This window comes from Mytilus galloprovincialis, chromosome 6, assembly GCF_965363235.1.
Source record: "Mytilus galloprovincialis chromosome 6, xbMytGall1.hap1.1, whole genome shotgun sequence".
Classification (NCBI taxonomy): Eukaryota; Metazoa; Mollusca; class Bivalvia; order Mytilida; family Mytilidae; genus Mytilus; species Mytilus galloprovincialis.
In genome coordinates, this window is record NC_134843.1 from 66,406,682 (window position 1) to 66,433,032 (window position 26,351).

At 32.8% G+C, this 26,351-nt stretch overlaps 1 protein-coding gene and 1 long non-coding RNA gene across 2 annotated transcripts in view; one reads left to right on the forward strand and one right to left on the reverse strand.

The window, feature by feature from the left end:
- Positions 1 to 772: 772 nt before the first annotated feature.
- Positions 773 to 26,351, reverse strand: part of LOC143080144 (alanine--glyoxylate aminotransferase 2, mitochondrial-like) — a 37,419-nt gene continuing 11,840 nt past the window's right edge. The window contains exons 6-14 of the mRNA XM_076255870.1: positions 18,245 to 18,338; positions 17,682 to 17,747; positions 13,808 to 13,942; positions 12,046 to 12,138; positions 10,927 to 10,999; positions 8,198 to 8,346; positions 7,443 to 7,592; positions 6,826 to 6,924; positions 773 to 2,899 (exon numbers count right to left, since the gene is read on the reverse strand). Of these exons, the coding sequence (XP_076111985.1) occupies positions 2,804 to 2,899; positions 6,826 to 6,924; positions 7,443 to 7,592; positions 8,198 to 8,346; positions 10,927 to 10,999; positions 12,046 to 12,138; positions 13,808 to 13,942; positions 17,682 to 17,747; positions 18,245 to 18,338 (955 nt within the window). The 3' untranslated portion in view covers positions 773 to 2,803. The remainder of the gene's footprint in view (positions 2,900 to 6,825; positions 6,925 to 7,442; positions 7,593 to 8,197; positions 8,347 to 10,926; positions 11,000 to 12,045; positions 12,139 to 13,807; positions 13,943 to 17,681; positions 17,748 to 18,244; positions 18,339 to 26,351) is intronic.
- On the forward strand, positions 18,548 to 19,629 carry LOC143080145 (uncharacterized). The gene is made up of 2 exons (XR_012979632.1): positions 18,548 to 18,764; positions 19,095 to 19,629. It is a non-coding gene; the product is annotated as an uncharacterized LOC143080145 (long non-coding RNA).

Consider the following 26,351-nt stretch of genomic DNA (forward strand, 5'->3'; position numbering starts at 1 on the left):
AGTAAATTTTGTGAAAAAAAAAATCCCTTTTTCCGTATTTTACTTATAAATGGACTTAGTTTTTCTTCCAGTTAACATTACATACAGTCTGCAGTTAAAGTTTATAAAACAATTATTAGATTCATAAACTATCCTTGATTTTTTTACCAAACTTGGAAGCTTCTTTCAATCAAAAGACAGTATCAAGAGGGAAATTTTTATTGATGTTTTTCCTTAAGCAAAAGTAGGCGAGACACTGGGTTCCGTGGAACCCTTACAAATTTTTTATGTTTGTTGGACCCTGAAATTGGGGTCAAAACTCCACATTGTGGAATAGCACTGCATTTGTTTGCCTGTGGTAAGTTCAGAACCTGATGTTCAGTGGTTGTCAGTTGTTGGTGTGATTCATAAATGTTTCTCGTTTCTCTTTTTTAAAAATAGATTAGACAATTGTTTTTCTGGTTTGAATGGTTTTTCACTAGTCATTTTTTTTACCCTATATAGCTTGCTGTTTGGTGTGAGCTAAGGCTCCATGTTGAAGGCCGTATTTTGACCTGTAATGGTTTTTCTTGTACAAATTGTAACTTGGATGGAGAATTGTCTCATTGGCACTCATACCACCTTCTTATATCTATAAATAATTGTGATTGACTTGACAAGCATTTACTCTACGGATTCAAGACAGTTGAGTGAATGGTTAATCCATTTGTGTCACAATCTCTGATTCTAGAAAGTAATATAAATTTGCACAAATAAAACGTGTACTATAAAGTCAGACAAAAAGTACAACATGTAATTTGTCAACATATTTATTTATATATAATATCAATATACCCAGTATATAATTGCAGTGAAGTAATACAAAGCCATCAACAGTTAAATATAAAAACAAAAATATTTGTGTATAAATATATAGAAAAAACAATATACCGGTAGATATGCACTAAATATCAGCCAATGAAACCACTGTAAAAGTTGAACATCCATTGTTTATGATATTTTCTGGCAAAATATGCAAAGAAATAGAATGAAAAAGTAATATAAAAATAAAGCCCACTAATGCAGAAAAAAAACATTAACTTTAGATATTATATGGCTTGGTTATCTGAAGAAATGTAAGGGAAACTACACTCATTTTAAAGTCACCTTTATGATGAACATAATGATAATGTGAAATTTAATGTAATATAATATGCATAAATAATTTAAATGTAGACAAGATACTTTTTGTTTTCTTCAAACTATATAAAAATTTTCGTAATTATAAATATTTAATATGTTTGCCAATAATAATCCACCCTTGTTCCCCCTGTCAATTATTACCCAAAACATACACTCTATTTATAAAAGGGAAGGCTTACATAGTTTATCAGACATATCCATGAAATATATAAATATATACTTATATTGCTTGTTAATATTGCAACTAATCATGACTTCATAACTATGACTAGAAAAAGCTGTGCACATCTTCAACTAAAAAGATTGATATTTGCTCTATACGATATACAAAAGTGTCTATTTACCCCATGCTAAAATACATGTACTACTGTTGACTGCACAGCATCAACAGACTAAAAAATCTAAATATCATTAATAAATATCTATTATGTATGACTACTTGTAAAATTTCATAATCCTTGAAATCTCATTAAAAAAATAAACAGCTTACAGTAAGTCAAATTACACTTAACCCATCTTTTTTACTTTTTTTCATTTTTTAACTAGTTTTGGTTAATAGCTTTGTAAACAAAATTCTATTCAAAACAACAGCAAGTAAAATATAAACAAAAAAAAGGAATCTTTTGTTTTTTGCATGTTAATATTTTCTAACATATAAATGACTTCAGGAACTAGATTGAAGCTGTGCTATGCTGTACCAAAATATTTTGCATAGTAAATCTTTAAAAAAATGTTTGCCTAGCTTATAAAATAATTTGTAACGATTATTGTAAAATAAAAATAAGAAGATGTTGTATGATTGCAAATAAGATAATTCTCAACCAAAGTATAAATGACATTTAAGTTTCCATTTTCAAGTATTTGATTCACTTAATTTGTCATTTGTACATTTTAGAAGATTACGACTTGTTTACAAATATAAAACAAAATCAGATCTCTGACTGAAAGCAATAACAAATTATTTAGACATACAATATGTAGCAATATCTATCATACCAAAAAGCATTATCAACAAAAATTTGACCTTGATATGGATCACGCCCACAACCCTTAAACACTGGATACCAGCATGCACTACAACAATTCCAAAACCATTATCCATCAAATAAAATAATTGAATGTCAATAGTCTTTGAAATCTGGTTATCTAGTTCTGATTGTATAGCAAATTATTCTAATATACAAATTCTCTAAAAGATACCTTTTACACATGATGCTAAACATACACCACAAGATCACAATTTTTATTCAGTTCAGTAAATTATTTCAAAAAATTTTAACAAAACAATTGTTCATGCATTGGCAATTAGTCAAATGCTTGTATCAGAGATTCTGGCATTGTAACAAAGGGAGATCATCTCATATTTTAACTAAAAAATAAACATGAAGATACCTCAAATAAAAACTTAAGTTAAATATTCTGTGGTAGAGAATGGTTTTATGAAAACTTATAAATATTGCTTTGATGATTTGAACCAGTCTAAAATGACCAGATTGAATTTTATATAAAGTTCATGTAAAATTTAAATTGTTGAGCTTGGTTCTTGAAAAGTAAACAAACCATAAGAAAATAAACTAAATTTCATAATCTTGCAGTAGTCAGCACCGTATAATACTTCTAGATACTATTTGAGTCTTCTTTTTCAAGAACAGGAATTCTGAAACGCTTTCCTCATAACATCAATTGAAAAGTCAGTATCTTCTTTAGTTATACACATAGGTGGTTTAATTCTTAGTGTCTGAAAAATAAAAAATATATAGTATTTCAAAAATTGAGCATAGCAATAAAGGACTATAGTAAACAAATGTCTGATTTGTATTCGCTTTTTTTTTCATTTTTCTAAAATTGAAATTGAAAATACAATCATCAGGACAAAGTCAAAGCTAATTAAAATATAAAGACCTTCAAAAGATTGAAATGTCATATGTCAAATAAATTGGGAATGTGTCCGATCGACACCAATGATGCTCCTGCTTGCATATAACATTATAAAGGGAAATAACTCAAAAACCGTAAAAGTGACACTACCCAAATTTGAACTTAATCTGTGTTTTGTGGTATCAAGCATTGTATATGAGTTTCATAACATTTGTTTGAAGCAAACTAAAGTTGAAGAACGGAAACGAAAAATTCATCATTCTTTTCATTTATAAAGGGGCATAACTCTAGAACAGTAAAAGTGAGGCCACCATGATTCAAACTTGATCTATGTTTTGTGGTAATTATAAGTGCATATAAATTTCATAACATTTGTTTGAGATAAAACTGAAGTGAAAGAATGGAAACAAAAAATTAAGCAACTTTTTCATTTGTAAAGGGGCATAACTCTAGAATAACCCTACCCAAATTCAAACTTATTCTGTGTTTTGTGGTAATAAGCATGGTGTATAAGTGTCATAACATTTTGTTAAGCCCGACTTAAGTTAATCAAAGCGCTGTAAGCGCTGAAGGCAGTTAACCAAAAACCAAGGCAACCGTAATTATGAAAACTGTGGCAATGTTGCCTCAACATTAAACATTCACATATAGTAAATTCATGTTTATCTAATGATTTATTTATTAAGGCAAATAATTTATATGTTATCAAGGTTTCAAAAGCAATGCATATATCAATGTATATTTTTTATGGTGAGTCTGCAGTGGTACAAGTTCCCAATGATTGCAGTTGTTCTACTTGGTAGTTAACCTTGATTTTTATTTGACTGCTAGAAGTTCAATTTGACGTAGTATGAACATGTAATAGTATGAATGGACTGGTTTCCCTGGAAAGAAAACTGAGTTTGTGTTCTATAGTACAAAAGTTATGAGACACGAATCAGACAAATGTTCACTACAACAGGGATCAAAGATGAGGTCTGACTGACTTGCCCATAGTAAATGTAAAATTAAAATCATTTGTTATTTTGTCCCATACATATGAATATATATAATTTAGGGGTGGGGATCTCAACGGTTTTCAAGTTCTCAAACAGGTAGGGGTAGGCAGAGGATTTAGGGGGCAGGGGGCCTGGCCCCCCCCTTTTTGGGAAAAAATTTGGTTGCTTATATAGGGAATCACTGAAGCTTGACTGGAGCGGGCCCCTCTTAGGTCAGTCAGTGGGCCCAACTTATGAAAATTTCTGGATCCGCCACTGGGGGTAGGGTGACCCTAGGGACTTCCCCTACATTTCATTTTATTTATTATATTGTCCCATACATGAATATATATGGTTTAGGGGTGGGGATCTCATTGGTTTCCAAGTTCTCAAACAGGAAGGGTAGGCTGACCCAAGGGACTCCCCCTATATTTCATTTACTTAGTTATATTGATCCATACATGAATATATATTGTTTTGGTGTGGGGATCTTGACCATTTCCAAGTTCTCAAACAGGAGGGTTGGGATGACCACAGGGACTTCCCTTATATTTCATTTGATTTGTTATATTGTCCCATACATGAGTATATATGGTTTAGGGGTAAGGATCTTGACCATTTCCAAGTTCTCAAACAGGAGGGTGAACAGTGACCTCAGGGACTCCCCCTATCTTTCATCTGATTTGTTATATTGTCCCATACATGAATATATATGGTTTAGGGATGGGGATCTCGACCATTTTTAAATTCTAAAACAGGAGGGGTGGGGTGACCCCTAGCGACTCTTCCTATATTTCATTTGATTTTTCATATTGTCACAAACATGAATATATATGGTTAAGGGGTGTGGATCTCGACCGTTTCCAAGTTCTCAAACAGGAGGGGGTGGGGTAACTCCAGTGACTCCCCCTATATTTCATTTTTTATTTATTATATTGTCCTATACTTGAATATATGCAGGGGCGGATTCAGACGGGGGAGAGTTGCGGGCTTGCACCCCCCTTAAATTTGAAAAGCATGGGTTGTTCTCAGCTTAATAAAGAAAATTCCGATAATTTTACCTCAATTTTTTTTAGCCTCGCTCTGCTCGGCGAAAATTTAAGTTTGCGCCCCTCCTAACCTAAAATCCCGGATCTGCCCCTCATATGGTTTAGGGGTGGGGAGCTCGACCGTTTCCAAGTTATCAAACAGGAGGGGGTAGAGTGGTCCAAAGAATGCCACCTATATATCATATGATTTACTTACATTAAGGTATATATAATATAGTTGCATTATTTGTGAAAATAAAGAATGAAACTTTCAGCTACTTTAATCGACCCTTCAAAATTGAGAAAAAACTAATAACCCCTCGAAATTGCAGTAATATGTTTACACTTTAAAAGCATCTCACATGCATTATCATCATTTATCATTTATAAAGAAAATTTAGACTGTGACCATGAACATGTATATCGTTAGATATACTGTTCCCAGCTGTCACGTTGTATTGGATTTTTAAATTAAAATTTATCAAAAAGTAATTTTTAGTTTCTGAATAAAATATTTTTCTGCTTTTTCTTTCTTTAACATATATCTTTTGGTTTACAATACTAGTGTTTATATTCATTTACCATGCATAGATGTATTTTTTCACCTGCTTGGATTTATTTTGTAAATGATCGTCAAACCCGGAATTACCCTTATCCGCTTCCGGAATCGGATCCGATTTTGTAAAATTTTGTCTTCACGGCCGCCATTGTTATGTGTTTACAATGTTGTTTTTGTCAATCAGATACGATTTTACGGGATTTTACTCGAATTTATACAATATTTGTCGGCGATTTTCTGTATAAAGCTAGCGGTTGAACAAATTGAACATCGCCGTCATGAATAATAATGATAAAAATAAGTTTTTAGCTCGTTTAATTGGAGACTTTGGTGAACATGGTGAAAAGGTTTGCAAAGTAATTTCTTATTTTCTTTCAAATGTAAGGCGACTACGTCGGGCGTAGCTAGAAACCAACTATCCTAGTCGAAATTCCGCTTGCAAAAGTGGAAGGTCGCGGACCACCGCTAATTTGCACACCTGCCTCCAAATTGAAAAGCTACGAAAATTTCTTTTTCTAATTTGAAATTGCCGCCAACAGCATGAACAGTTGAATTATATAATAGACTACTGACGTAGTTGTACTACGTATTGATGACAAACAATATTCCTACGACTTTGGTCATTTGGGAAATCTAAACTGCTTGTCTTAAGAGATTTTCGGCGATTAAATATTTCATACAATTGTTCTTTGACATCTTAGCTAAAAGCTCAAGTCATAATGAACTACACAAGGATTTTTAATAAGCACTACTTCCTATGTGTAACTTTAAAACTTTTGGATAAATCGACGATCATTTAAGGTTTTTCTGGTCATTTTTTTTGTAATCCAGAATAAAAAGTATTAAAAAAGTGTTCAATTAGTTATATATAACATAGTAACAAGCTAGATAATAACAATGGCAAGTATTTCAGGATTTATTGGATAGAACACAAATCTAGGGTGCTCGCATAATGCAGCTTAACTGCATAAAAACGGATGGATGGACATACAGAAGGACAAAGGTCAACTTAATGCCCGCTCCACTACAGAAGTGGCATAAAAAACCAAGAATAACAAATTAAAATAAAAAAACATTGAAAAAAGTTCTTATAAAACAGAAGAAATTAAACTTTGAATAATAAGCATAACTTTATGTGGGATGTATTAAATGAGTCTTTCTTCTGTTGAAATATCCAGAACAGTTTTTAATAATTATTAAAACATAATATAAATAAACTCACTGTGCCATAAAATCCTCCTTTTCCAACCAATAAACCCATATCTTTCATGTCTTCCCAGATCTTACCAACTATATCTATTGACAAAGGTGTTCTCTTTTCCTGTGTTATAAATAATTATACAAATATAAAATGTGTACTTTCTTTCCTTCAGTATCATAATTATCTACATTGCCTTAGATATAATTTAATGAAAAAAGTATTACATGTAGCTCCAATTTTCATAATATTTTTTTTTGTAATTTGTTTTGTTTCAAATACATAGCAATTTTTTTATTCTTTAATCAAAAAGAAAATAGTGCCATCATTGAAACTGTTTTAATGACATTTATTAAGTGCTTGTTACTTTTTGTGTTATCTTAATGACCAGAAAATACATGCCTGTGTAAAGGACAACTTTCAATCCTTAAAAAAATTCCTAAATTTATCTTTTTTTTCCTTTTTCTTCACCAGTAAATCTATGCAATTCTCTATTTATTGTTAATGTTATTGGACATCAGTTGAAAGAACATTATATATCTATCAAATATGACAATTTTGATACCCCGTTAACCTGTCTGATACTTATTTTACACCAAATATACTCCTTCCATGTCTGATAAGATCAAATTAACACCTACCCTGTCTGATACTAATTCTACACCAATCATGAGTCCCTTGCCCCTTACATCTCCGATAATATCAAATTCATTCTGCAGTTCTCTTAACTTATTGATAAAATATGTTCCAACTACATGTGAGTTTTCCTGTGTTCCATCTTCTTCAATTGCCTGTAAAATTGAGACATAGTTAGTGACCATATTAATGTGTGCAGGGCTCTCAGAGGCCATTAGAGGCCTAAGTAGTTCTACTACCTTAATAACTGTCAACACTGAGGTTGTGAGTTCCAACCCCACTCATGTGGATGCACTTGATTCCAATCTTAATTAATTGACTACAACTATCGAAGGTCTGTGGTTTTCTCCAAGCACTCCATCTTCCTCCACCAATAAAAACTGGCTGCCACAAAATAGCCCAAAAGTGGTGCTTAAAAAGGGCATTAGAACACCAACAATCAATCATATTTATATGTAATCAATTTAATTAATGAGGCATACTTTTATAACTGTAGATTAAACTTCTTCAATACCAGTACTTTGTTTCTGTTTTTCTGAATCCTAATCCATTTGAAACACAAAAGTCACATTAAAATGTCAAAACTTTAAGCAGTACTAGTGTTGAGATCATTTCTGTTGTCTGCATGGAAACACCAACTTATATGTTCACCTTACACATGTTACAATAGGTTTTCATCTAGGTAAGGGTTAAAAATATGCAATTGAAGTCAAATTTTAGTGTGGAAACACCAACAATCCCTGAACTCTCCTATACTCACATCAAGAACAGCTGATCCTACAGCAGATGCCATTGGGTTACCACCATATGTATTGAAATGTAGAGCTGTTCCCATGTGTTTAGCTATCTCAGGAGTGGTGACAACTGCAGCTAAGGGGAATCCATTACCAATACCCTTGGCCATAGTTACTGTAAAAATATATATGCTATTACAATTTATGTAATTTCGAATTAACAGTTTTAGATAAATGAAGTCATTTACACCAATTGACACCTGGACACACTATTCTGACCCTAAGACAATAAGTCTTGATCTTACTCCTAAATGCTGTGCACTTACTCAGGAAGCAATAAATACCTATTGTTATGTCTTTAGTCTAACCTTGATGGGGATCAAAACCATGACCTTGTGCAAAAGTTGTTCAAGGTACCAAGATACCAACAAAGCATTATATAATGAAGAGCACATAAGGTATTGATATGTAGGTGATGGCGACCATATTCCATGAAGAACTTTTTCAATTCAAGTTGTGTTATATGGAAAATCTGTAGTATCCCTTTAACTAGAGGCTCTAAAGAGCCTGTGTCGCTCACCTCGGTCTATGTGCATATTAAACAAAGGACACAGATGGATTCATGACAAAATTGTGTTTTGGTGATGGTGATGTGTTTGTAGATCCTATTTTACTGAACATTATTCATGCTTACAATCATCTCTATCTATAATTAACTTGGCCCAGTAGTTTCAGTGGAAAATATTTTGTAAAAATTTTAAAAAATTATGAAAATTGTAATAAATTGACTATAAAGGGCAATAACTCCTTAAGGGGTTAATTGACCATTTTGATCATGCCGACTTATTTGCAGCCTTTACTTTGCTGTAAATTATTGCTGTTTACAGTTTATCTCTATCTATAAAAATATTCAAGATAATAACCAAAAGCTGCAAAATTTTCTTAAAATTACCAATTCAGGGGCAGCAACCCAACAAAGGGTTGCCTGAATGGTCTGAAATTTGAGGGCTGATAGATCTTGACCTAATGAACAATTTTGTATGGGAAGATTTGCTTAAACTGCTTTGAGTTTAGAGATATGAGTCAAAAACTGCATTTTACCCTATATACTATTATTAGCCATGTTGGCCATCTTGGTTGGCAGGCAGGGTCATCCGACAAAAAAAATGTCTAAACTAGAAACCCTAATGGTGATTGTGTACAATTTTGGTTAAATTAATCCTAGTAGTTTAAACTAGGGCTAAAAATCAACATCAAGAAGACAAAAATTATGAAAGTAAAGACCAGAAAAGGAGGAACAGTGTCAATAGAAGGAGAAAATATTGAAGAAGTAGATCAGTTTACTTATTTAGGAAGCATCATGGATAAAACTGGTGGGACAGATGCAGACATCAGGACAAGAATAAGTAAAGCTCGACAAGCTTTTGCTATGCTGAAGCCAGTTTGGAAATCAACAGCATTTACAGAAAACACCAATATTCGTATTTTTAACACAAATGTTAAATCAGTCCTTTTTTATGGTGCAGAGACCTGGAGACTTACAGCAGGGGTACAACACCAAATCCAGGTTTTTATCAACAAATGCCTGCGCCAAATTTGCCTATGGGAAAGAACCAACCAGGAACCAGCAACTAAACAGCTAAAGATGAGAACTTGGCAATGGATTGGGCATACTTTGAGGAAACCTGTAGGTACCATCACTAGACACGCATTAGAATGGAATCCCCAAGGACATCGGAGACCGGGAACTGCAGGAAGACCATTTCACAGCTGGAGAAGATCAAGGCACAAAGAGCTGGATGAAATTGGATATACCTGGACCGAAGCAAAAAGGATAGCCCAAAATAGAGTAAGATGGAAAGCGACTGTAGCAGCCCTATGTTCCACAAGGAATGAAGAGGATTAAGTCAAGTTTAAGAGGAGAAAATTATTGTAAAAAATTACAAAAATTTACGAAAAATTGTTAAAAATTGACTACAAAGGGCAATAACTCCTTAAGGGGTCAAGTGATCATTATGGTCATGTTGACTTATTTGTAGATCTTACTTTGCTGAACATTATTGCTGCTTACAGTTTATCTCTATCTATAATAATATTCAAGATAATAACCAAAAACGACAAAATTTTCTTAAATTTACCAATTCAGGGGCAGCAACCTAACAAGGGGTTGTCTGATTCATCTGAAAATTTCGGAATAGATATATAATGACCTAATTAACAATTTTACCACATGTCAGATTTGCTCTAAATGCTTTGGTTTCAGAGATACATGTATAAGCCAAAATCTACATTTTACCCCTATGTTTTATTTTTAGCCGTGGTGGCTATCTTGGTTGGTTGGCCAGGTCACCAGACAATTTTTTTTAACTAGATACCCTAATGATGATTGTGGCCAAGTTTGGTTAAATTTGGCCCAATTGTTTCAGAGGAGAAGATTTTTGTAAAAGGTAACAAGACGGACGACGACAGACGACGGACACCAAGTGATGAGAAAAGCTCACTTGGCCCTTCGGGCTAGGTGAGCTAAAAATAAGACAATTTTTTTGGATAGATGACCAAAAATAAAATAAGACCATTTCTCCTTTCAGCTATGTAATCTAAGGGAAAATAAAAAATTTAAATTACAACATTGAGTTTCCGCGCAAATCAGGATATTTGAATACATTCCTTTAAAATAGTTTCTGTAAAAAAAATTATTATTTCTGTTTAAAAAAATTCATTGTTCCTTTTCTGAAAAGGACCAACTAATACAAACCTATATCAGGAACTAAGTCATGAGTTTCAAATCCCCAGAAATGAGATCCAAGTCTTCCAAATCCTGTCTGCACCTATAATACAAAGCATATGCTTACAAGAAAATATTTTACTTCCAAAATAAAACAGAATAAAAATTTTCTAAATAATTTAATACCAATATGACGAGTTTAACCTCGTAACATATTGTTGCGCCTGTCCAAATTTGGGAGCCTGTAATTTAGAGGCTGTTGTTTGTTGCTGTGTAATAAATTTGATTTTGTTTTTACTTTTAATTAATTTGAACATAAATTAGGCGGCTGGTGTTCTTGTATTGGGTCTGTTATTACTGAAAAGGCAATATAGGCCTTTTTTATTGCTGAGCTTACTATGCAGTATTAGCTTTGCTCATTGTTGAAGGCCATATAGTGGCGGTATAGTTGTTAATTCCTGCGTCATTTGGTCTTTTTTTAAGAGTTACCTCATTGGCAATCATACAACAGCTTCTTATTTTTGATAATATAAATAAAAAAAGGGACAAGAAAAATATGCAATTATTAGAAACATAGTCTGGAGCAAAAACCTTCTATAGATATATTTTTAGTATAAAACCTCATAGTTTTGTACTTGTGTTAAGATCTAGATACTTTTATTTATCCAAGATAGTTAAATTTGTTTTTGTTATTATAAACAATTTACTTCTCAATACTAGAAAACTGACATGTCTGCAGAAACCTGCATGCAAATGTGAATAAGATAAAGAGGAAAACAATTACTTTGACTTGATTGACTTTAAAAACAAAATTAAACAAACTGCAATTTGTTTTATCAAATAAAAATCAGATTTACTGGTCAAAAATTTAAATCTGCTTTTGTAGAACTGCCATTAACAGTTTTATCTTAACAGTACAATTTTTGGAGCTTGTAACTTGATTTTACTTCTATTAGTTGCTCTTACCTGACAGAGTACCAGGATTTCCTACCACAGATTAAGTAACCTGTCAAAAAATCATATACTGACTAGTCAACATTTGGTAATATAAAAATAGTATTTCCCCATCATAAGTTTTTTTACAAGAATAACTCCTGCACATTCAACAAATACTTTATAACTTCTTGAATAATGGATTAATACACTTACTTCATCTGAGATACAAACTCCTCCATGAGATCTTACGAGTTCAAAAGCTGGCTTCAAGAAATTCTTAGGAAATTGCACAGTACCACCGACTCCCTACAAAATAATCAATTCATCCAAATGTTAAATTTGCCAAAATACCTTGTCACATCATTTCATCTGCAGAGGTGCACTTAAGAAATTAAAGGATAATAAGAAAATGTTTTGTGCTTTTCTATTTGTGTGGATTTTCTAATTTGTAAATAATCATTTTAGAAGATACTGAGCTGTTTGCAGGTCAAAAGTTAAAATGAATTGTCAATAACACTATAAAGTATGTATCAATGCAGGGTTTCCGCTGGCGGTCGCCATTTTTGCAATTTGCGAAAAAATAATAATTGTGTTGATTAAAATTCAACATTGGCGAAAATATATAACGATTTATTTTCAACCATCTTGTTTTTTTTTACTATTTTTGGGTTTCTCGGACTTTACCTGATCGGACAATACTTGGAATTCACCTTGAACTCATTATTTTGACAGAAAATCAATAATCAGCTGATTGCATTTTATAGCTATCGACAACAAAGGACTAATTAATAAAGGTGTTGATTGTATTGTTTGACAAAATTATATGGTTAAATGGCGTCCGTCACATGTCACATAAAGGATTTATTAACCACTTTGCGACGCACGTGTTTGAAGCAAAATTTAGACGTCTCCTCTGCTTCTTTTAATGATAGTCCAGAAAAGAAAACTGTTATTATGACGAAAAATGTTCAAAAGCAAGAAAAATCTCTGATTTATAACTTTATCCTTTGACTTTGATATAGATAATTGATTTGAGTGGGTACTTTAAAGTCGTTTCAGTGACACACGTGTTTCAAGCATAGTTTTACCTCTCAACTTTTTCATTTACAATGGTCTAGAAAACAAAACTGTGGTTATGAAGAAATCTATTCAAAAGTTTGGGAAAATCTGGGAACAATCCCTCGAATGAGAGTAACCCTTCCTCGTAATGACTACACCTTAAATGAGGGATCAATTTCTAGTAATAACTTGTAAAAAAAGTAAAGACTTTTGTTTTGTTGTAAAAACACTTTTTAGTACAAAAGGGCACATATTATTATTTTGAAGAAACTTTCCCAAAGAACTGTACATCTTTCTGGTATTATATGGTTAAAACATGTCTAAGAATTTTGTTATATTCCAGGACTTATATCTTCTTTATTTTTAAAAGTAAGTGGCCCCTTCTTTTAAAGTTGTTCAAAATATAATAATTTTCCCTCTTTTAAGTGAAAAATAAAGTTCTTCTTTTTAAAGACTGTAAGATAAGTTTGAGAGAAGAATCATAGACAACAATGGGGCAAACTCATCTTATTAAGGGGGAGGGGGGGGAAAGGAAAATTTTAAACGAAAAATATATATATGTTACTTGGCGAAAAAAAATAAAGTGGCGAAAAATATATACATTGTTTTGGCGAAAGATATGGCGAAAAAAATAACTGACCCAGGGGAAACCCTGTATCAATGTGTTATTACACATTACTTATATCATAAACAATTCTATTGGGTATCACATTATCACATGGCATGGAATAATTCAGCTAAATTTTCTTTTACATTGCAAGGAAGAATGAACAACCTTAAAAATTTACACTTTTTTTCAATGATTCAAAAGGCCTTCCACAGTTAGTTTGGTAAAATAAAACAATTGTGGCCCCTAAAAAGCGATGCATATCGAAAATTGCTTATATAAGAGTTTTGTTATCTAAGCACTCTTTACCTGAATAGATTCTGCAAAGAAGGCACCACATCTTTTGTTCGGCATAGAGAATGCTACTGTGTCCTTTAACTGGTCCAAATAATGTTCTCCAGCTTGACACTGACCTTCAGCGCAGTCACATGATCTACCTACTACCTGGAAATTATCAAATATTCTAATATGACGTGCTTCTTTCGCTTTGTAAACAACACCGTGTGAAAATTCTCGATATATCTATACTTAGCGCAGACTCAGAAATATACATAATAATGGATGTTACAATATAGCTCCCACGTAAATCCACATGTATTTGAACCTATTTTATTGTATTAGAAATTGTAATAAAACAAAAGACAAAAGAACTTTTATTCTTATTCGGATTCATAATAAAAAGAATTAATATACTACAACTAGTTGTGTGTATTTCCTAAATATAGTAACACAGCTATATTTTGTGCAATGTCAATTTCATCATGGAACACTTTCTCCAAAATCAGGGGTTCATTAATTAAGGGATAAAAATTATCTTGATATTTATGTTACGATTTTAAAAGCTATCAATATACTAATTTAATTTGCAGTATAAAAACATTATAAATTTTTTTGTAACCATCGAAGTTCGTATAATATTGTATTAAAATGGAATTCTGAGGTAGGTTTTGTTTTATTTTCTATTCTATTCTATTGCATTATTCGAATATTAACTGATTTCAGCAAGTCAACATGGCAGCTCCTTCGTTACGAAATGTAAATTTTGGTTTTGACGGTAGCTTACAGGAAAACATGTAAATTCAAAATCGCAAATATTGGGTTTGAGAATTAAACATTTTTTTCTAGCGGTTATTAACAAATAATCAATGCAAGCTAAAGATTTATGAGAATATTTTAGCTTTATCTAACCAGGAGTAAACCAGATGTTCCACAGGGTGCAGCTTTATACGACCGCAGAGGTCGAACCCTGAACAGTTGGGGCAAGTATGGACACAACATTTAAGCTTGATACACCTCTGAATTTGGATTGTGATTAAATAGTTGACACAACATAGGTTTCTGACACAGAATGAATGTGGTCTAAGAACTAAAACTTAAAAACTTAAAAATTTTAAATTGGACATTTACCTATTATGGTCCAATATGCAAAATCTAAATACATGGTTAGATTCAGCATATCATAGAACCCCAAGAATTCAATTTTTGATGAAATCAAATAATGTTCAATTTAGACCCTTTAGACCTCAATGTGGACCAATTTGATAACCAGACCCAAATATAAAAAAAATCTAAATACATGGTTAGATTCAGCATATTGAAGAACCCCATATATTCAATTTTTGTTGAAATCAAACAAAGTTTAATTTTGGACCCTGATTTGGACCAACTTGAAAACTGGGCCCATAATAAAAAATCTAAGTACATGTTTAGATTCAGCACATCAAAGAACCCCATGAATTCAATTTTTGTTAAAATCAAACTAAGTTTAATTTTGGACCCTTTGGACCTTAATGTAGACCAATTTGAAAACAGGACCAAAAATTAAGAATCTAAATACACGGTTACATTTGGCATATCAAAGAACCCAAACAGTTCATTTTTTGATGAAATCAAATAAAGTTTAATTTTGGACCCTTTTGGCCCCTAATTTCTAAACTGTTGGGACCAAAAACTCCCAAAATCAATCCCAACCTTCCTTTTGTGGTCATAAACCTTGTGATAAAATTTCATAGATTTCTATTTACTTATACTAGAGTTATTGTGCAAAAACCAAGAAAAATGCTTATTTGGGACCTTTCTTGGCCCCTAATTCCTAAACTGTTGAGACAAAAACTCCCAAAATCAATCCCAACCTTCCTTTTGTGGTCATAAACCTTATGTTAAAATTTCATAGATTTCTGTTTACTTATACTAAAGTTATAGTGCGAAAACCAAAAAAAATGCTTATTTGGGCCCTTTTTGGCCCCTAATTCCTAAACGGTTGAGACTAAAACTCCCAAAATCAATCCCAAACTTCCTTTTATGGTCATAAACCTTGTGTTTAAATTTCATAGATTTCTATTAACTTATACTAAAGTTATAGTGCGAAAACCAAATGTCTTCGGACTACGACGACGACGATGACAACAACGCCAACGTGATACCAATATACGACCAAAAAATTTTCAATTTTTGCGGTTGTATAAAAACAGCTAGCTACACACACGGCATACCTATCTTCGCTTCAGTATGTGAATAAACTTATTTGTCCTATTAGAATCGAAATAATTCATGGAAGCCATAGATTTGTTGTAAATTTACACATGGAGCAAGATGGCCTGAGCTAACGCTCAGAATAAAATTTGATTACCATGGCCCAGGCCATGTGTAAATTTCCAACAAATCTATGGCTGCCAGGAATTATTTCTTAAATAATATGATCAAAGAGTAGTTTTTATTTTTTCTCTTTTATGCTTAAAAATGAAATTATGTTATTTGTGCTGCAAAGAATAATTTATACGATCAAAATTAAACACTTGATTTAAGTGAAACAAGCAAATCGTGAATTGCATTTTAAATTAAATGTGTTGGGTTGACATCAAACGTTTCAATGGTTTCGTAGTACTCTAAATAAATTAAGATAGAGAGCAACAGACTATGTCACTTAGCACTTTGTACTGCTCACTTAACAAAGTACAAATGCACATTTAAATATTTTTCTTGATGAGTTATCGGTACATTTTTTTGATTTTTCAAATTGAATCATTTTTAGCATTCTGATGGTTTACTCTATAATAGTGTAACGATAACCGAGCGGTCAGGCTTTGGTGTTAACTGTAAATATTGGAACTCTTAGTGTGTTGCTATAAGAATGGAATATATGAACTAAAGTTATAACTGGCGACTCTTCTTTGGTAACGTGGTTCTCTGGTATCGTGGTATTCGGGTAGATCTACAGTTGGTTCTGTATAGGTTTTGTGGTACGTTGTGGTATTCTGATAGATCTTAGTTTGGTTCCGTTTAGGTTTTTGTAAGAATAACAAACTCGTCGAATAAAAATCAACTTGTATTTACGTGCAATAAATATCAGCAATTCGTACACATAATAAATAACTTAAGTAGCAGTATTCTAGTTTAACAAATAAATACCTTACTTTTATATTAGAATATCGTAAAGAAAATGGATAGCGGAACTATAATACATAAATACCTAGAAAGTTTACGAACAAGATAGTTTGGTAATCGGCAAATGGTAACGGAAATTCAATGTCAAAAGATAACGTTTCTCTCGAGAAGTAATTCTCTAAATACAACTTGTTATGGAACTAACAAGTCCTAACAAGCCAACATTATACGGAAATAGTCTGGTTATTTCTGGTTATTTAATCGCTTGGAATTAGCGTGTGTCACTTGCCCAGGGTAAAGTCGTACTAAAGTCTTATCCTTTCTCTCCACCGTATTTATACTTTGGTAAACCATTTACCGAAATGGTTTACTATTTACCGAAATGGTTTACCATTTACCATTTAGGTAAAATACCTAAATTACCAAAACCGGAATTGGTAATTACCAAAATAATGTTCGGAACGATTGGTAAACGTTTATGTACTTCATTTGACATGAACAATCGAGGGGAGTTCCGAATATAAATTCAAAACATGGACGTTAAGAATAATAAAAAGTTAACAATGTTTACACAAAGTTGTACAAGAAATATAAAATAAAAACAGTCAATAAACGGTAAGGTTTTAACAACATCATCACACAATTTTAGGGAAAACAAGTTCCATTTCAAAGAACCCCCATTTTGTTACAATAGCTATTAAAGCACTAACGATGTTGTCAAAAACTCCACATTCATATAAAATACTGATATCATACAGTCTGCTCCAGATTACTCTGGACTTGTTAAATAATTAATTACCTGAGAAGGTGAATCTCTACATCTTGCTCCTCCCCATGGGCCTCTGTAAGGATCTGCATTCATTGTCTATAATGTAAAATAAATTAGGATTACCTTTTTCAATAAAATCATTCTAAAAATACATTACATAATGCTTGTAACAGACAATCTATAGTTAATTGGCAGTTAAAAGCATAACACAGTATTGGAAAACTGGAAGTGGGTGTTTGATAGATCAGAAAAGCACACACACTAAACAATTCAACATTTTTACCCCACTCACTATAAATATGAGGTCATCATGTTCAGAAGTTTCTAAGAAAAGGTACAAGAAAATATTTGTTGGAAGACTGGACAGACAGTTGGATGGGAAGGAAATGCATGATTGAAATATAGCCCCTTCATCTAAAGTTGTGTTGGGGATTTAATTTCATATAATAATTTTATGTACATTGGTGGATCCAGGGGGGGGGGGGTTCCGGGGGTTGGAACCCCCCTTTTTTTGGTCGATCAATGCATTTGAATGGGGACATATAGTTGGAACCCCCCCCCTTTTAAAATGGCTGGATCTGCCCCTGATGTACCTGATGTATTCCCAGCCCAGTGGGACTGTTGAATTTCCATGTAGATAATGCTGTAAGACCCATAAGATACGGACTGGCGCCATGGTAAGCATTTCTGTAAAACATAATACATACAGGTTATTCAATGATAAGATTTATTTTACATGATATTTTGAAACTAACTACATTTTACCAGGATTAAATCTTATTTGGGGAAAAAATTAACTTGAATATGGACACAGACTGAAAATTTCTTCATAATAACAAACCAGGTGCTTAGACCTAAATGCTGACCAATTTGATAACTGGGCCCAAATATCAATCAAAGCACCAAAGGCGCTGTAGGCAGTTAAGTAAAAAAAGCAGAGGCAAACTTGGCAGAAGTTAAGACGAACATTGTTGAAAAATTGGTGAAAATATTATCTCAGCTATTTCTCAAGTATTGACTAATGTTTGTACCCTAAAATTTTCACTATCCAATCCCGCCACTTTCAAAAGTTATGTCCAATTATTTATTTTAACATTTTTATTAGTTTTTATTGTTTTACGTTTGTAATTCCTGGTCTTTTAAAGCTTACTATGCAGTATACATGTAGGTTTTGCTTATAGTTACAAGCTGCATGGAGGAATATACAACTGCTTACCAAATACCATTGACTTTATAAGTTGTCCTTTTTTAACAAACCTTTGGTTTTCTAGTTTGAATAGTTTTACACTAGTAATTTCTGGGCCCTTTATAGCTTGTTGTTCGGTGTGAGCCAAGAAATTAAGTGACAAAGTTTATCCAACTGCACACCAAATATCATTGACCATTCACTAGTGGTTCCTCAATAACTGACCTAATCAAAAACTAATACATGTTAGTCAATAGACCATGACAAAGGGGGTGGGCTAAATATTCTGGTAATGAGATATACCTGCATTATTTATGTATGTTCCTGTCCCAAGTCAGGAGCCTGTAATTCAGTAGCTGTCGTTTGTTTATGTGTTACATACAGTTGAAAGGGGTGTATAGTCCGCGTTTTTTTTTACCCGGGAATGAAATTGATGGAAGGGGTGCGGACTTAGTCCTATAATATATGCCTTCGCATTATATATTCACTATTTAACGTTTTCATGCTGATATTTTCATTTTTTATTTAGTGTCTCGGGTGGCACAATGATAGTAAAATTTTTTTATCAGAACAGCAAATGGAAATAGTGAATAAAACCCCTGAGGTCATATGTTATAGGACTAGGTGCGGACTATGCAGTACTATAGGATTTCATGACATTTTTTTTCCAGAGTTGGGATACGATGTTGAACGAGGTTTGGCCAAGTAAACAGAAACATCATGTGTTGTCAATGTTATAATGTATTCTTGACAACTCTTTGTATTATTTAGAAATAAAAGTATTCTTGACTACTCTTTGTTATTATTTTTAAATAAAATAAACAATCTAAGAGGGTGGTAAAAGGGGTGTGCTTGCACGAAAAAAACGTGAAATAAGACATAATTTCACGTTGAACATGAAATAATTTCTGTCATGAACGTTGCACGAAAAATAAAGACTTTGATGTGAACCTTTTGTGACTGAGTCACTGTCTTCTTGTAATTATAAACTCTGTTTTACTTGATATTTCCGATTTAGTTTACACATTTATGATATAAATGGTTTACAGCTTTTAAAAAGGTATCTTGACGATTCCTGCCAAGTGTTTGAATTTTATTTGAAAAATACCGAGCACGGAAAATAAGCATTTGAAAATCACGATGCACGTAAAATTAAATTATAAGCAAAACATATGGAACGCCGTAGCTGCCTTATGTGTACTTGTTTTTAGATACGCTTATACTTTTCAATATATGCACATAGTTTTTCTATATATGCACATACTTTTTCTCTATATGCACATAGTTTACTTTATATGCACATAGTTTTTCTATATATGCACATAGTTTTTCTATATATGCACATAGTTTTACTATATATGCACATACTTTTTCTCTATACGCACATACTTGTTCTCTATATGCACATAGTTTACTTTATATGCACATAGTTTTTCTCTATATGCACATCTGTTACTTATTCGTTTTTAATGCGCGGAGTATACGGTTGCACTTTGAATTAAATCGTTTTTCAATTGTGTTCATGTCTCTGGTGGTAACAATGTGTTCTTACAGATGAAATGACCCTATAAGCGCGATTGCAACCGTTCAAGTGCTCGGTTAATACCCTGTTACTTATTCACTTATAATACGTTTGTTGTACGTTGCACCTTTAAAAAAAAAAATTCAATTGTGCCCATGTCTCTTGGTGTAACAATGTGTTCTAGCGCGCATGTACCCGTTCCAGCGCTCGGTTAATACCCTGTTACCTATTCACTTATAAACGTTGGTTGTACGTAGAACCTTTTAGAAAAGGATTTTCAATTAAGTTCATATCTCTGGTGGTAATAATGTTTTCTAAGAGATGAAATGACCCTATTAACGCGCATGTACCCGTTCCAGCGCTCGGTTGACACCCTGTTATCTATTCGTTACCTATTCGTTACCTATTCACTTATAATACGTTTGTTGTACGTTGCACCTTTTAGAAAAGGATTTTCAATTGTGTTCATGTCTCTGGTGGTAACAATGTGATCTTAGAGATTGAATGACCCTATTAGCGCGTATGTACCCGTTCCAGCGCTCGGTTAATACCCTGTTACCTATTTGTTACCTATTCGTTACCTATTCACTTATAATACGTTTGTTGTACATTGCACCTTTTAGAAAAGGATTTTCAATTATGTCCATGTCTCAGGTGGTAACAATGTGTTCTTAGAGATGAAATAACCTTATTACTGCGTATGTACCCGTTCCAGCGCTCGGTTAATACCCTGTTACCTATTCGTTACTTATTCGCTTATAACACGTTTGTAATACTTTTTATGTGTAGTGTAGTATGTTCAGACTTATTTTTGTTTGTACGTTTTGGATGATTTTGTTTAAATATTCCATGTGTAATGGCAGTGTAAACATTCAGAGTTTGAATTTATTAGAATAGTAAATTTAACATTTAAAAGAAAGCTGTACTTGTCACAAAGCTGCCACCAAAAAATAGGGACATTGCTTTAATCTACAATTTTCTATGACAATGATAAATGTTCATTAAGAAGAGCAAATTTTTATCTTTTATTCATCATATTTGATTTTCAATCATATTTGTCAGGGTTCTTCAAGGAAAATATGTGCAAAAGCAGAAACATGTAAATACTTTAATTTTATGTAACAGGTAACAGGTTATTTACCGAGTGCTGGAACGGGTACTTGCGTGCTAATAGGGTAATGTCATCTCTAAGAACACATTGTTACCACAAGAGACATGGACAAAATTGAAAATCCTTTTCTAAAAGGTGCAACGTACAACAAACGTATTAAAAGTGAATAGGTAACATGGTATTAACAGAGCGCTGGAACTGGTGCATGCGCGCTAATAGGGTCATTTCATCTCTTAGAAAACATTATTACCACCAGAGATATGAACTTAATTGAAAATCCTTTTCTAAAAGGTTCTACATACAACCAACGTTTATAAGTGAATAGGTAACAGGGTATTAACCGAGCGCTGGAACGGGTACATGCGCGCTAATAGGGTAATTTCATTTTTTAAAACACATCGTTACCATCAAAGACACGGACACAATTGAAAATCCTTTTTTAAAAGGTGCAACGTACAACAAACGTATTATAAGTGAATAAGTAACAGGGTATTAACCGAGCACTGGAACGGTTGCAATCGCGCTTATAGGGTCATTTCATCTGTAAGAACACATTGTTACCACCAGAGACATGAACACAATTGAAAAACGATTTAATTCAAAGTGCAACCATATACTCCGCGCATTAAAAACGAATAAGTAACAGATGTGCATATAGAGAAAAACTATGTGCATATAAAGTAAACTATGTGCATATAGAGAACAAGTATGTGCGTATAGAGAAAAAGTATGTGCATATATAGTAAAACTATGTGCATATATAGAAAAACTATGTGCATATATAGAAAAACTATGTGCATATAAAGTAAACTATGTGCATATAAAGTAAACTATGTGCATATAGAGAAAAAGTATGTGCATATAGAGAAAAACTATGTGCATATATAGAAAAACTATGTGCATATATTGAAAAGTATAAGCGTATCTAAAAACAAGTACACATAAGGCAGCTACGGCGTTCCATAAAAACACGTTGAACGAGGCATCTGTCTTGCACGACTGAACGTGAAATAAAAAAGTAAAAACATGTTGAACGTGAAATAAAAAACGGCGATCACGTTGCACGAAAATAACCCTTTACCACCCTCATCTAACAGTGTTGACTTAGTAATTTGCATAAAAATCAGCCTTTGATCGAATGTCCGCTTTGTTTCGGATTTGGTAAAATTTATGTCATTGCATCTTAACAGTGTACATGAATCCTGAATATCAATAAAAGATGAACCCTTCAATGGTAAAACCATTATAGTCAAGATAAAACCTAGTGAAATCTTCCCAAGATCGATTTCGTTTAATGTTATTCACGTGTGTACAGTACAAGTAAACCACGATGCGCCATTTTGAATATGTGTGATTAAAGTATCAAAATTTTCGTATTCCGACTTTTTGTGTTTAACTCTTACTTATCGTCTTAAATAAATCAAGACCTAACATTTTTTAATTGTTTATTGTAACCATTAATACTGAAAGTGTAAACCTGAAAGAAGTGGAATTTTGTATACGAAACTATATTTCCAGGTGAAAGGTCACATTGTACAGGTGTATCGTCTTACATGAATGAGTTTACAGGTTTGTGTGTAAAGCAATTAATTATCCATGTCAACTTTAGATTTTCGTCTAAGTTCAGTATTTTTGTGATTTTACTTTTAACTAAAACACGATAAAGGAAACCATCTTGAAATGACCTTAATTGACATCGACAAAATCTATAAATACGTATTCAAATGAGGTCCCGATTGACATTGCAATGGCCCTGATCGAGTATGTTTGAGGGTTTACACGATACAGTACGGAGACACGATGACAAATAATAACATCAGCTTGCATTAAATAATTAAATAAAATACATATCTTCATACAATGTAGAAATAAAATAATCAAGTATTCTTACAAATTCAAGACTTATACAGAGAGGAAGTAAGACATTGCTTTTAAATATTTACCTTTAGTAGGATGGAATCCACCAAATTCAACGGCGTAATAGCCGCAAAATAATATCCATGCGCCATTCATGCCATTTGGCAAATTATAATGCCTTCATTACAAACATTTTCGTCGATGAAATTATTCTTACAATAGTTCACTTACATCTTCATCAAACGCACAGACGATAAAAAGCTATGCTTAACTTTTTAGTTCGCACTTTTTCAAATGGGGAACATCAATTGTTTTGGGAAAATCGACGATCATTTAAGGTAATCTTCCTTATATTTATTGTTTTTTATAACAAAAAGTGTGAAAAAAATGTCTAATAAGTTATAAGGAATCTACCAGACCTGCCAGATTAGAGCAATGACACTTTTTCAAAAATTCCCAGAGGGGAACCCAAATCCAGGGTGCTCGCATAAGGCAGCTTAACTGCCTAAAAATCTAAATACATTATATGTTATTCAGTTCTCAGACAGGGTATATACTGTGACAGTATATACCCTTTCTGAGACCTGAATTACACATATATTACGGATTACCCCTGACTTAATGTTATTTTCCAGTGCAGGTATTTGTTGACAACACATATATATTGAAAAACCCAACCTGATATGTTCGGCATACGTGAAGGATTTTCTAATTTGCTGTGAACATACCGGGTAATTTTATCGTGTATGTAATAATTTATAATAACACTTTTAACATTAAATTTAAGTATTAAAAGTGTAAATTGCGTGATTTTGTATCAAAAATGTATTATTGACTGAAGCACGTCATTATTTTCCCTCTGTGAGCCTCTGACAGTCTGATAGCTTTTGACTACGTCACATAATAACCGGTGTTATGATGACGTTTTTGAGGTTCCAATTGGGGACAAAAACGTCGTATATACCCCGGCAGTTTCCTGAATATATAGACATCTCTGTGTTGTTATCCAATCACAAACCTCGACACATTTGTAATCCGTAATATATGGTTAGATTCAGCATATCGAAGAACCCCATATATTCAATTTTTGTCGAAATCAAACAAAGTTTAATTTTTTACCGCGATTTGGACGAACTTGAAAACTGCCCTCATAATAAACCAGATGCTCCGCAGGGCACAGCTTTATACGATTGCAGAGGTTGAACCCTGAACGGTTGGGGCAAGTATGGACACAACATTCAAGCTGGATTCAGCTCTAAATTTGGATTGTGATTAAATAGTTGACACAGCATAGGTTTCTGACACAGAATGAATGTGGTCTAATGAACTTAAAATATTTTTTTTGCCTTTGAGCAATTCACTATGCTGTTGAATATTAATCCTCTCAAAAAAATGTTTGAAGAAATTTTCTTTTTATTTATGAAATCTGAAATGAGAAAAATTTAACCCCCCCCCCCATTTTTTTTTCACATCCCCCTTTCCTTTTTTCCAAAACTGATCTCAATTCAAATTTCTAATGGAGTTTGCAACAATAACTACTCATTTAAATATATCATAAAATATTAAAATGTAAAATAAAGTGCTTGTTATCACTGAATAGTAAAGATTGTTTTAATTTATCAGTTGGTAGTAAAAGTGAATATACATTGTATATTGTATAAAACAATGATTTAAGTTGATTCAACTACTATTCTGGACAAAGAAAGATAACTCTAATTGAAAATTTCTTGCTATTGCACAATATTGTGCAATTAGATATTTCTTGCTATTGCGCAATACTGTGCAATTGAAAATATTTGCTATTGCACAATACTGTGCAATTGAAGATTTCTTGCTATGGCGCAATACTGTGCAATTGAAAATTTCTTGGTATTGCACAATACTGTGCACTTGAAGACTTCTTGCTATTGCTGAATACTGTGCAATTGAAAATTTCCTGCTATTGCACAATACTTAATATAATAATTTTGGATCCTGATTTGAACCAACTTGAAAACTGGGCCCATAATCAAAAATCTAAGTACATGTTTAGATTCAGCATATCAAAAAAGCCCAAGAATTCAATTTTTGTTAAAATCAAACTTAGTTTAATTTTGGACCCTTTGGACTTTAATGTAGACCAATTTGAAAACGGGACCAAAAATTAAGAATCTACATACACAGTTAGATTTGGTATATCAAAGAACCCCAATTATTCAATTTTTGATGAAATCAAACAATGTTTAATTTTGGACCCTGATTTGGACCAACTTGAAAACTGGGCCAATAATCAAAAATCTAAGTACATTTTTAGATTCAGCATATCAAAGAACCCAACGGATTTGAAATCAAACTGAGTTTAATTTTGGACCCTTTGGACCTTAATGTAGACCAATTTGAAAATGGGACCAAAAATTAAGAATCTACATACACAGTTAGATTCAGCATATCAAAGAACCCCAATTATTCAATTTTTGATGAAATCAAACAAAGTTCAATTTTGGACCCTTTGGGCCCCTTATTCCTAAACTGTTGGGACCAAAACTCCCAAAATCAAACCCAACCTTTCTTTTATGGTCATAAACCTTGTGTTTAAATTTCATAGATTTCTATTTACTTATACTAAAGTTATGGTGCGAAAACCAATAATGCTTATTTGGGCCCTTTTTGGCCCCTAATTCCTAAACTGTTGGGACCTCAACTCCCAAAATCAATCCCAACCTTCCTTTTGTGGTCATAAACCTTGTGTTTAAATTTCATTGATTTCTATTTACTTATACTAAAGTTATTGTGCAAAAACCAGGAATAATGCTTATTTGGGCCCTTTTTTGGCCCCTAATTCCTAAACTGTTGGAACCAAAACTCCAAAAAACAATCCCAACCTTCCTTTTGTGGTCATAAACCTTGTGTCAAAATTTCATAGATTTCTATTTACTTAAACTAAAGTTATAGTGCGAAAACCACGAAAAGGCTTATTTGGGCCCTTTTTGGCCCCTAATTCCTAAAATGTTGGGACCAAAACTCCCAAAATCAATCCCAATCTTC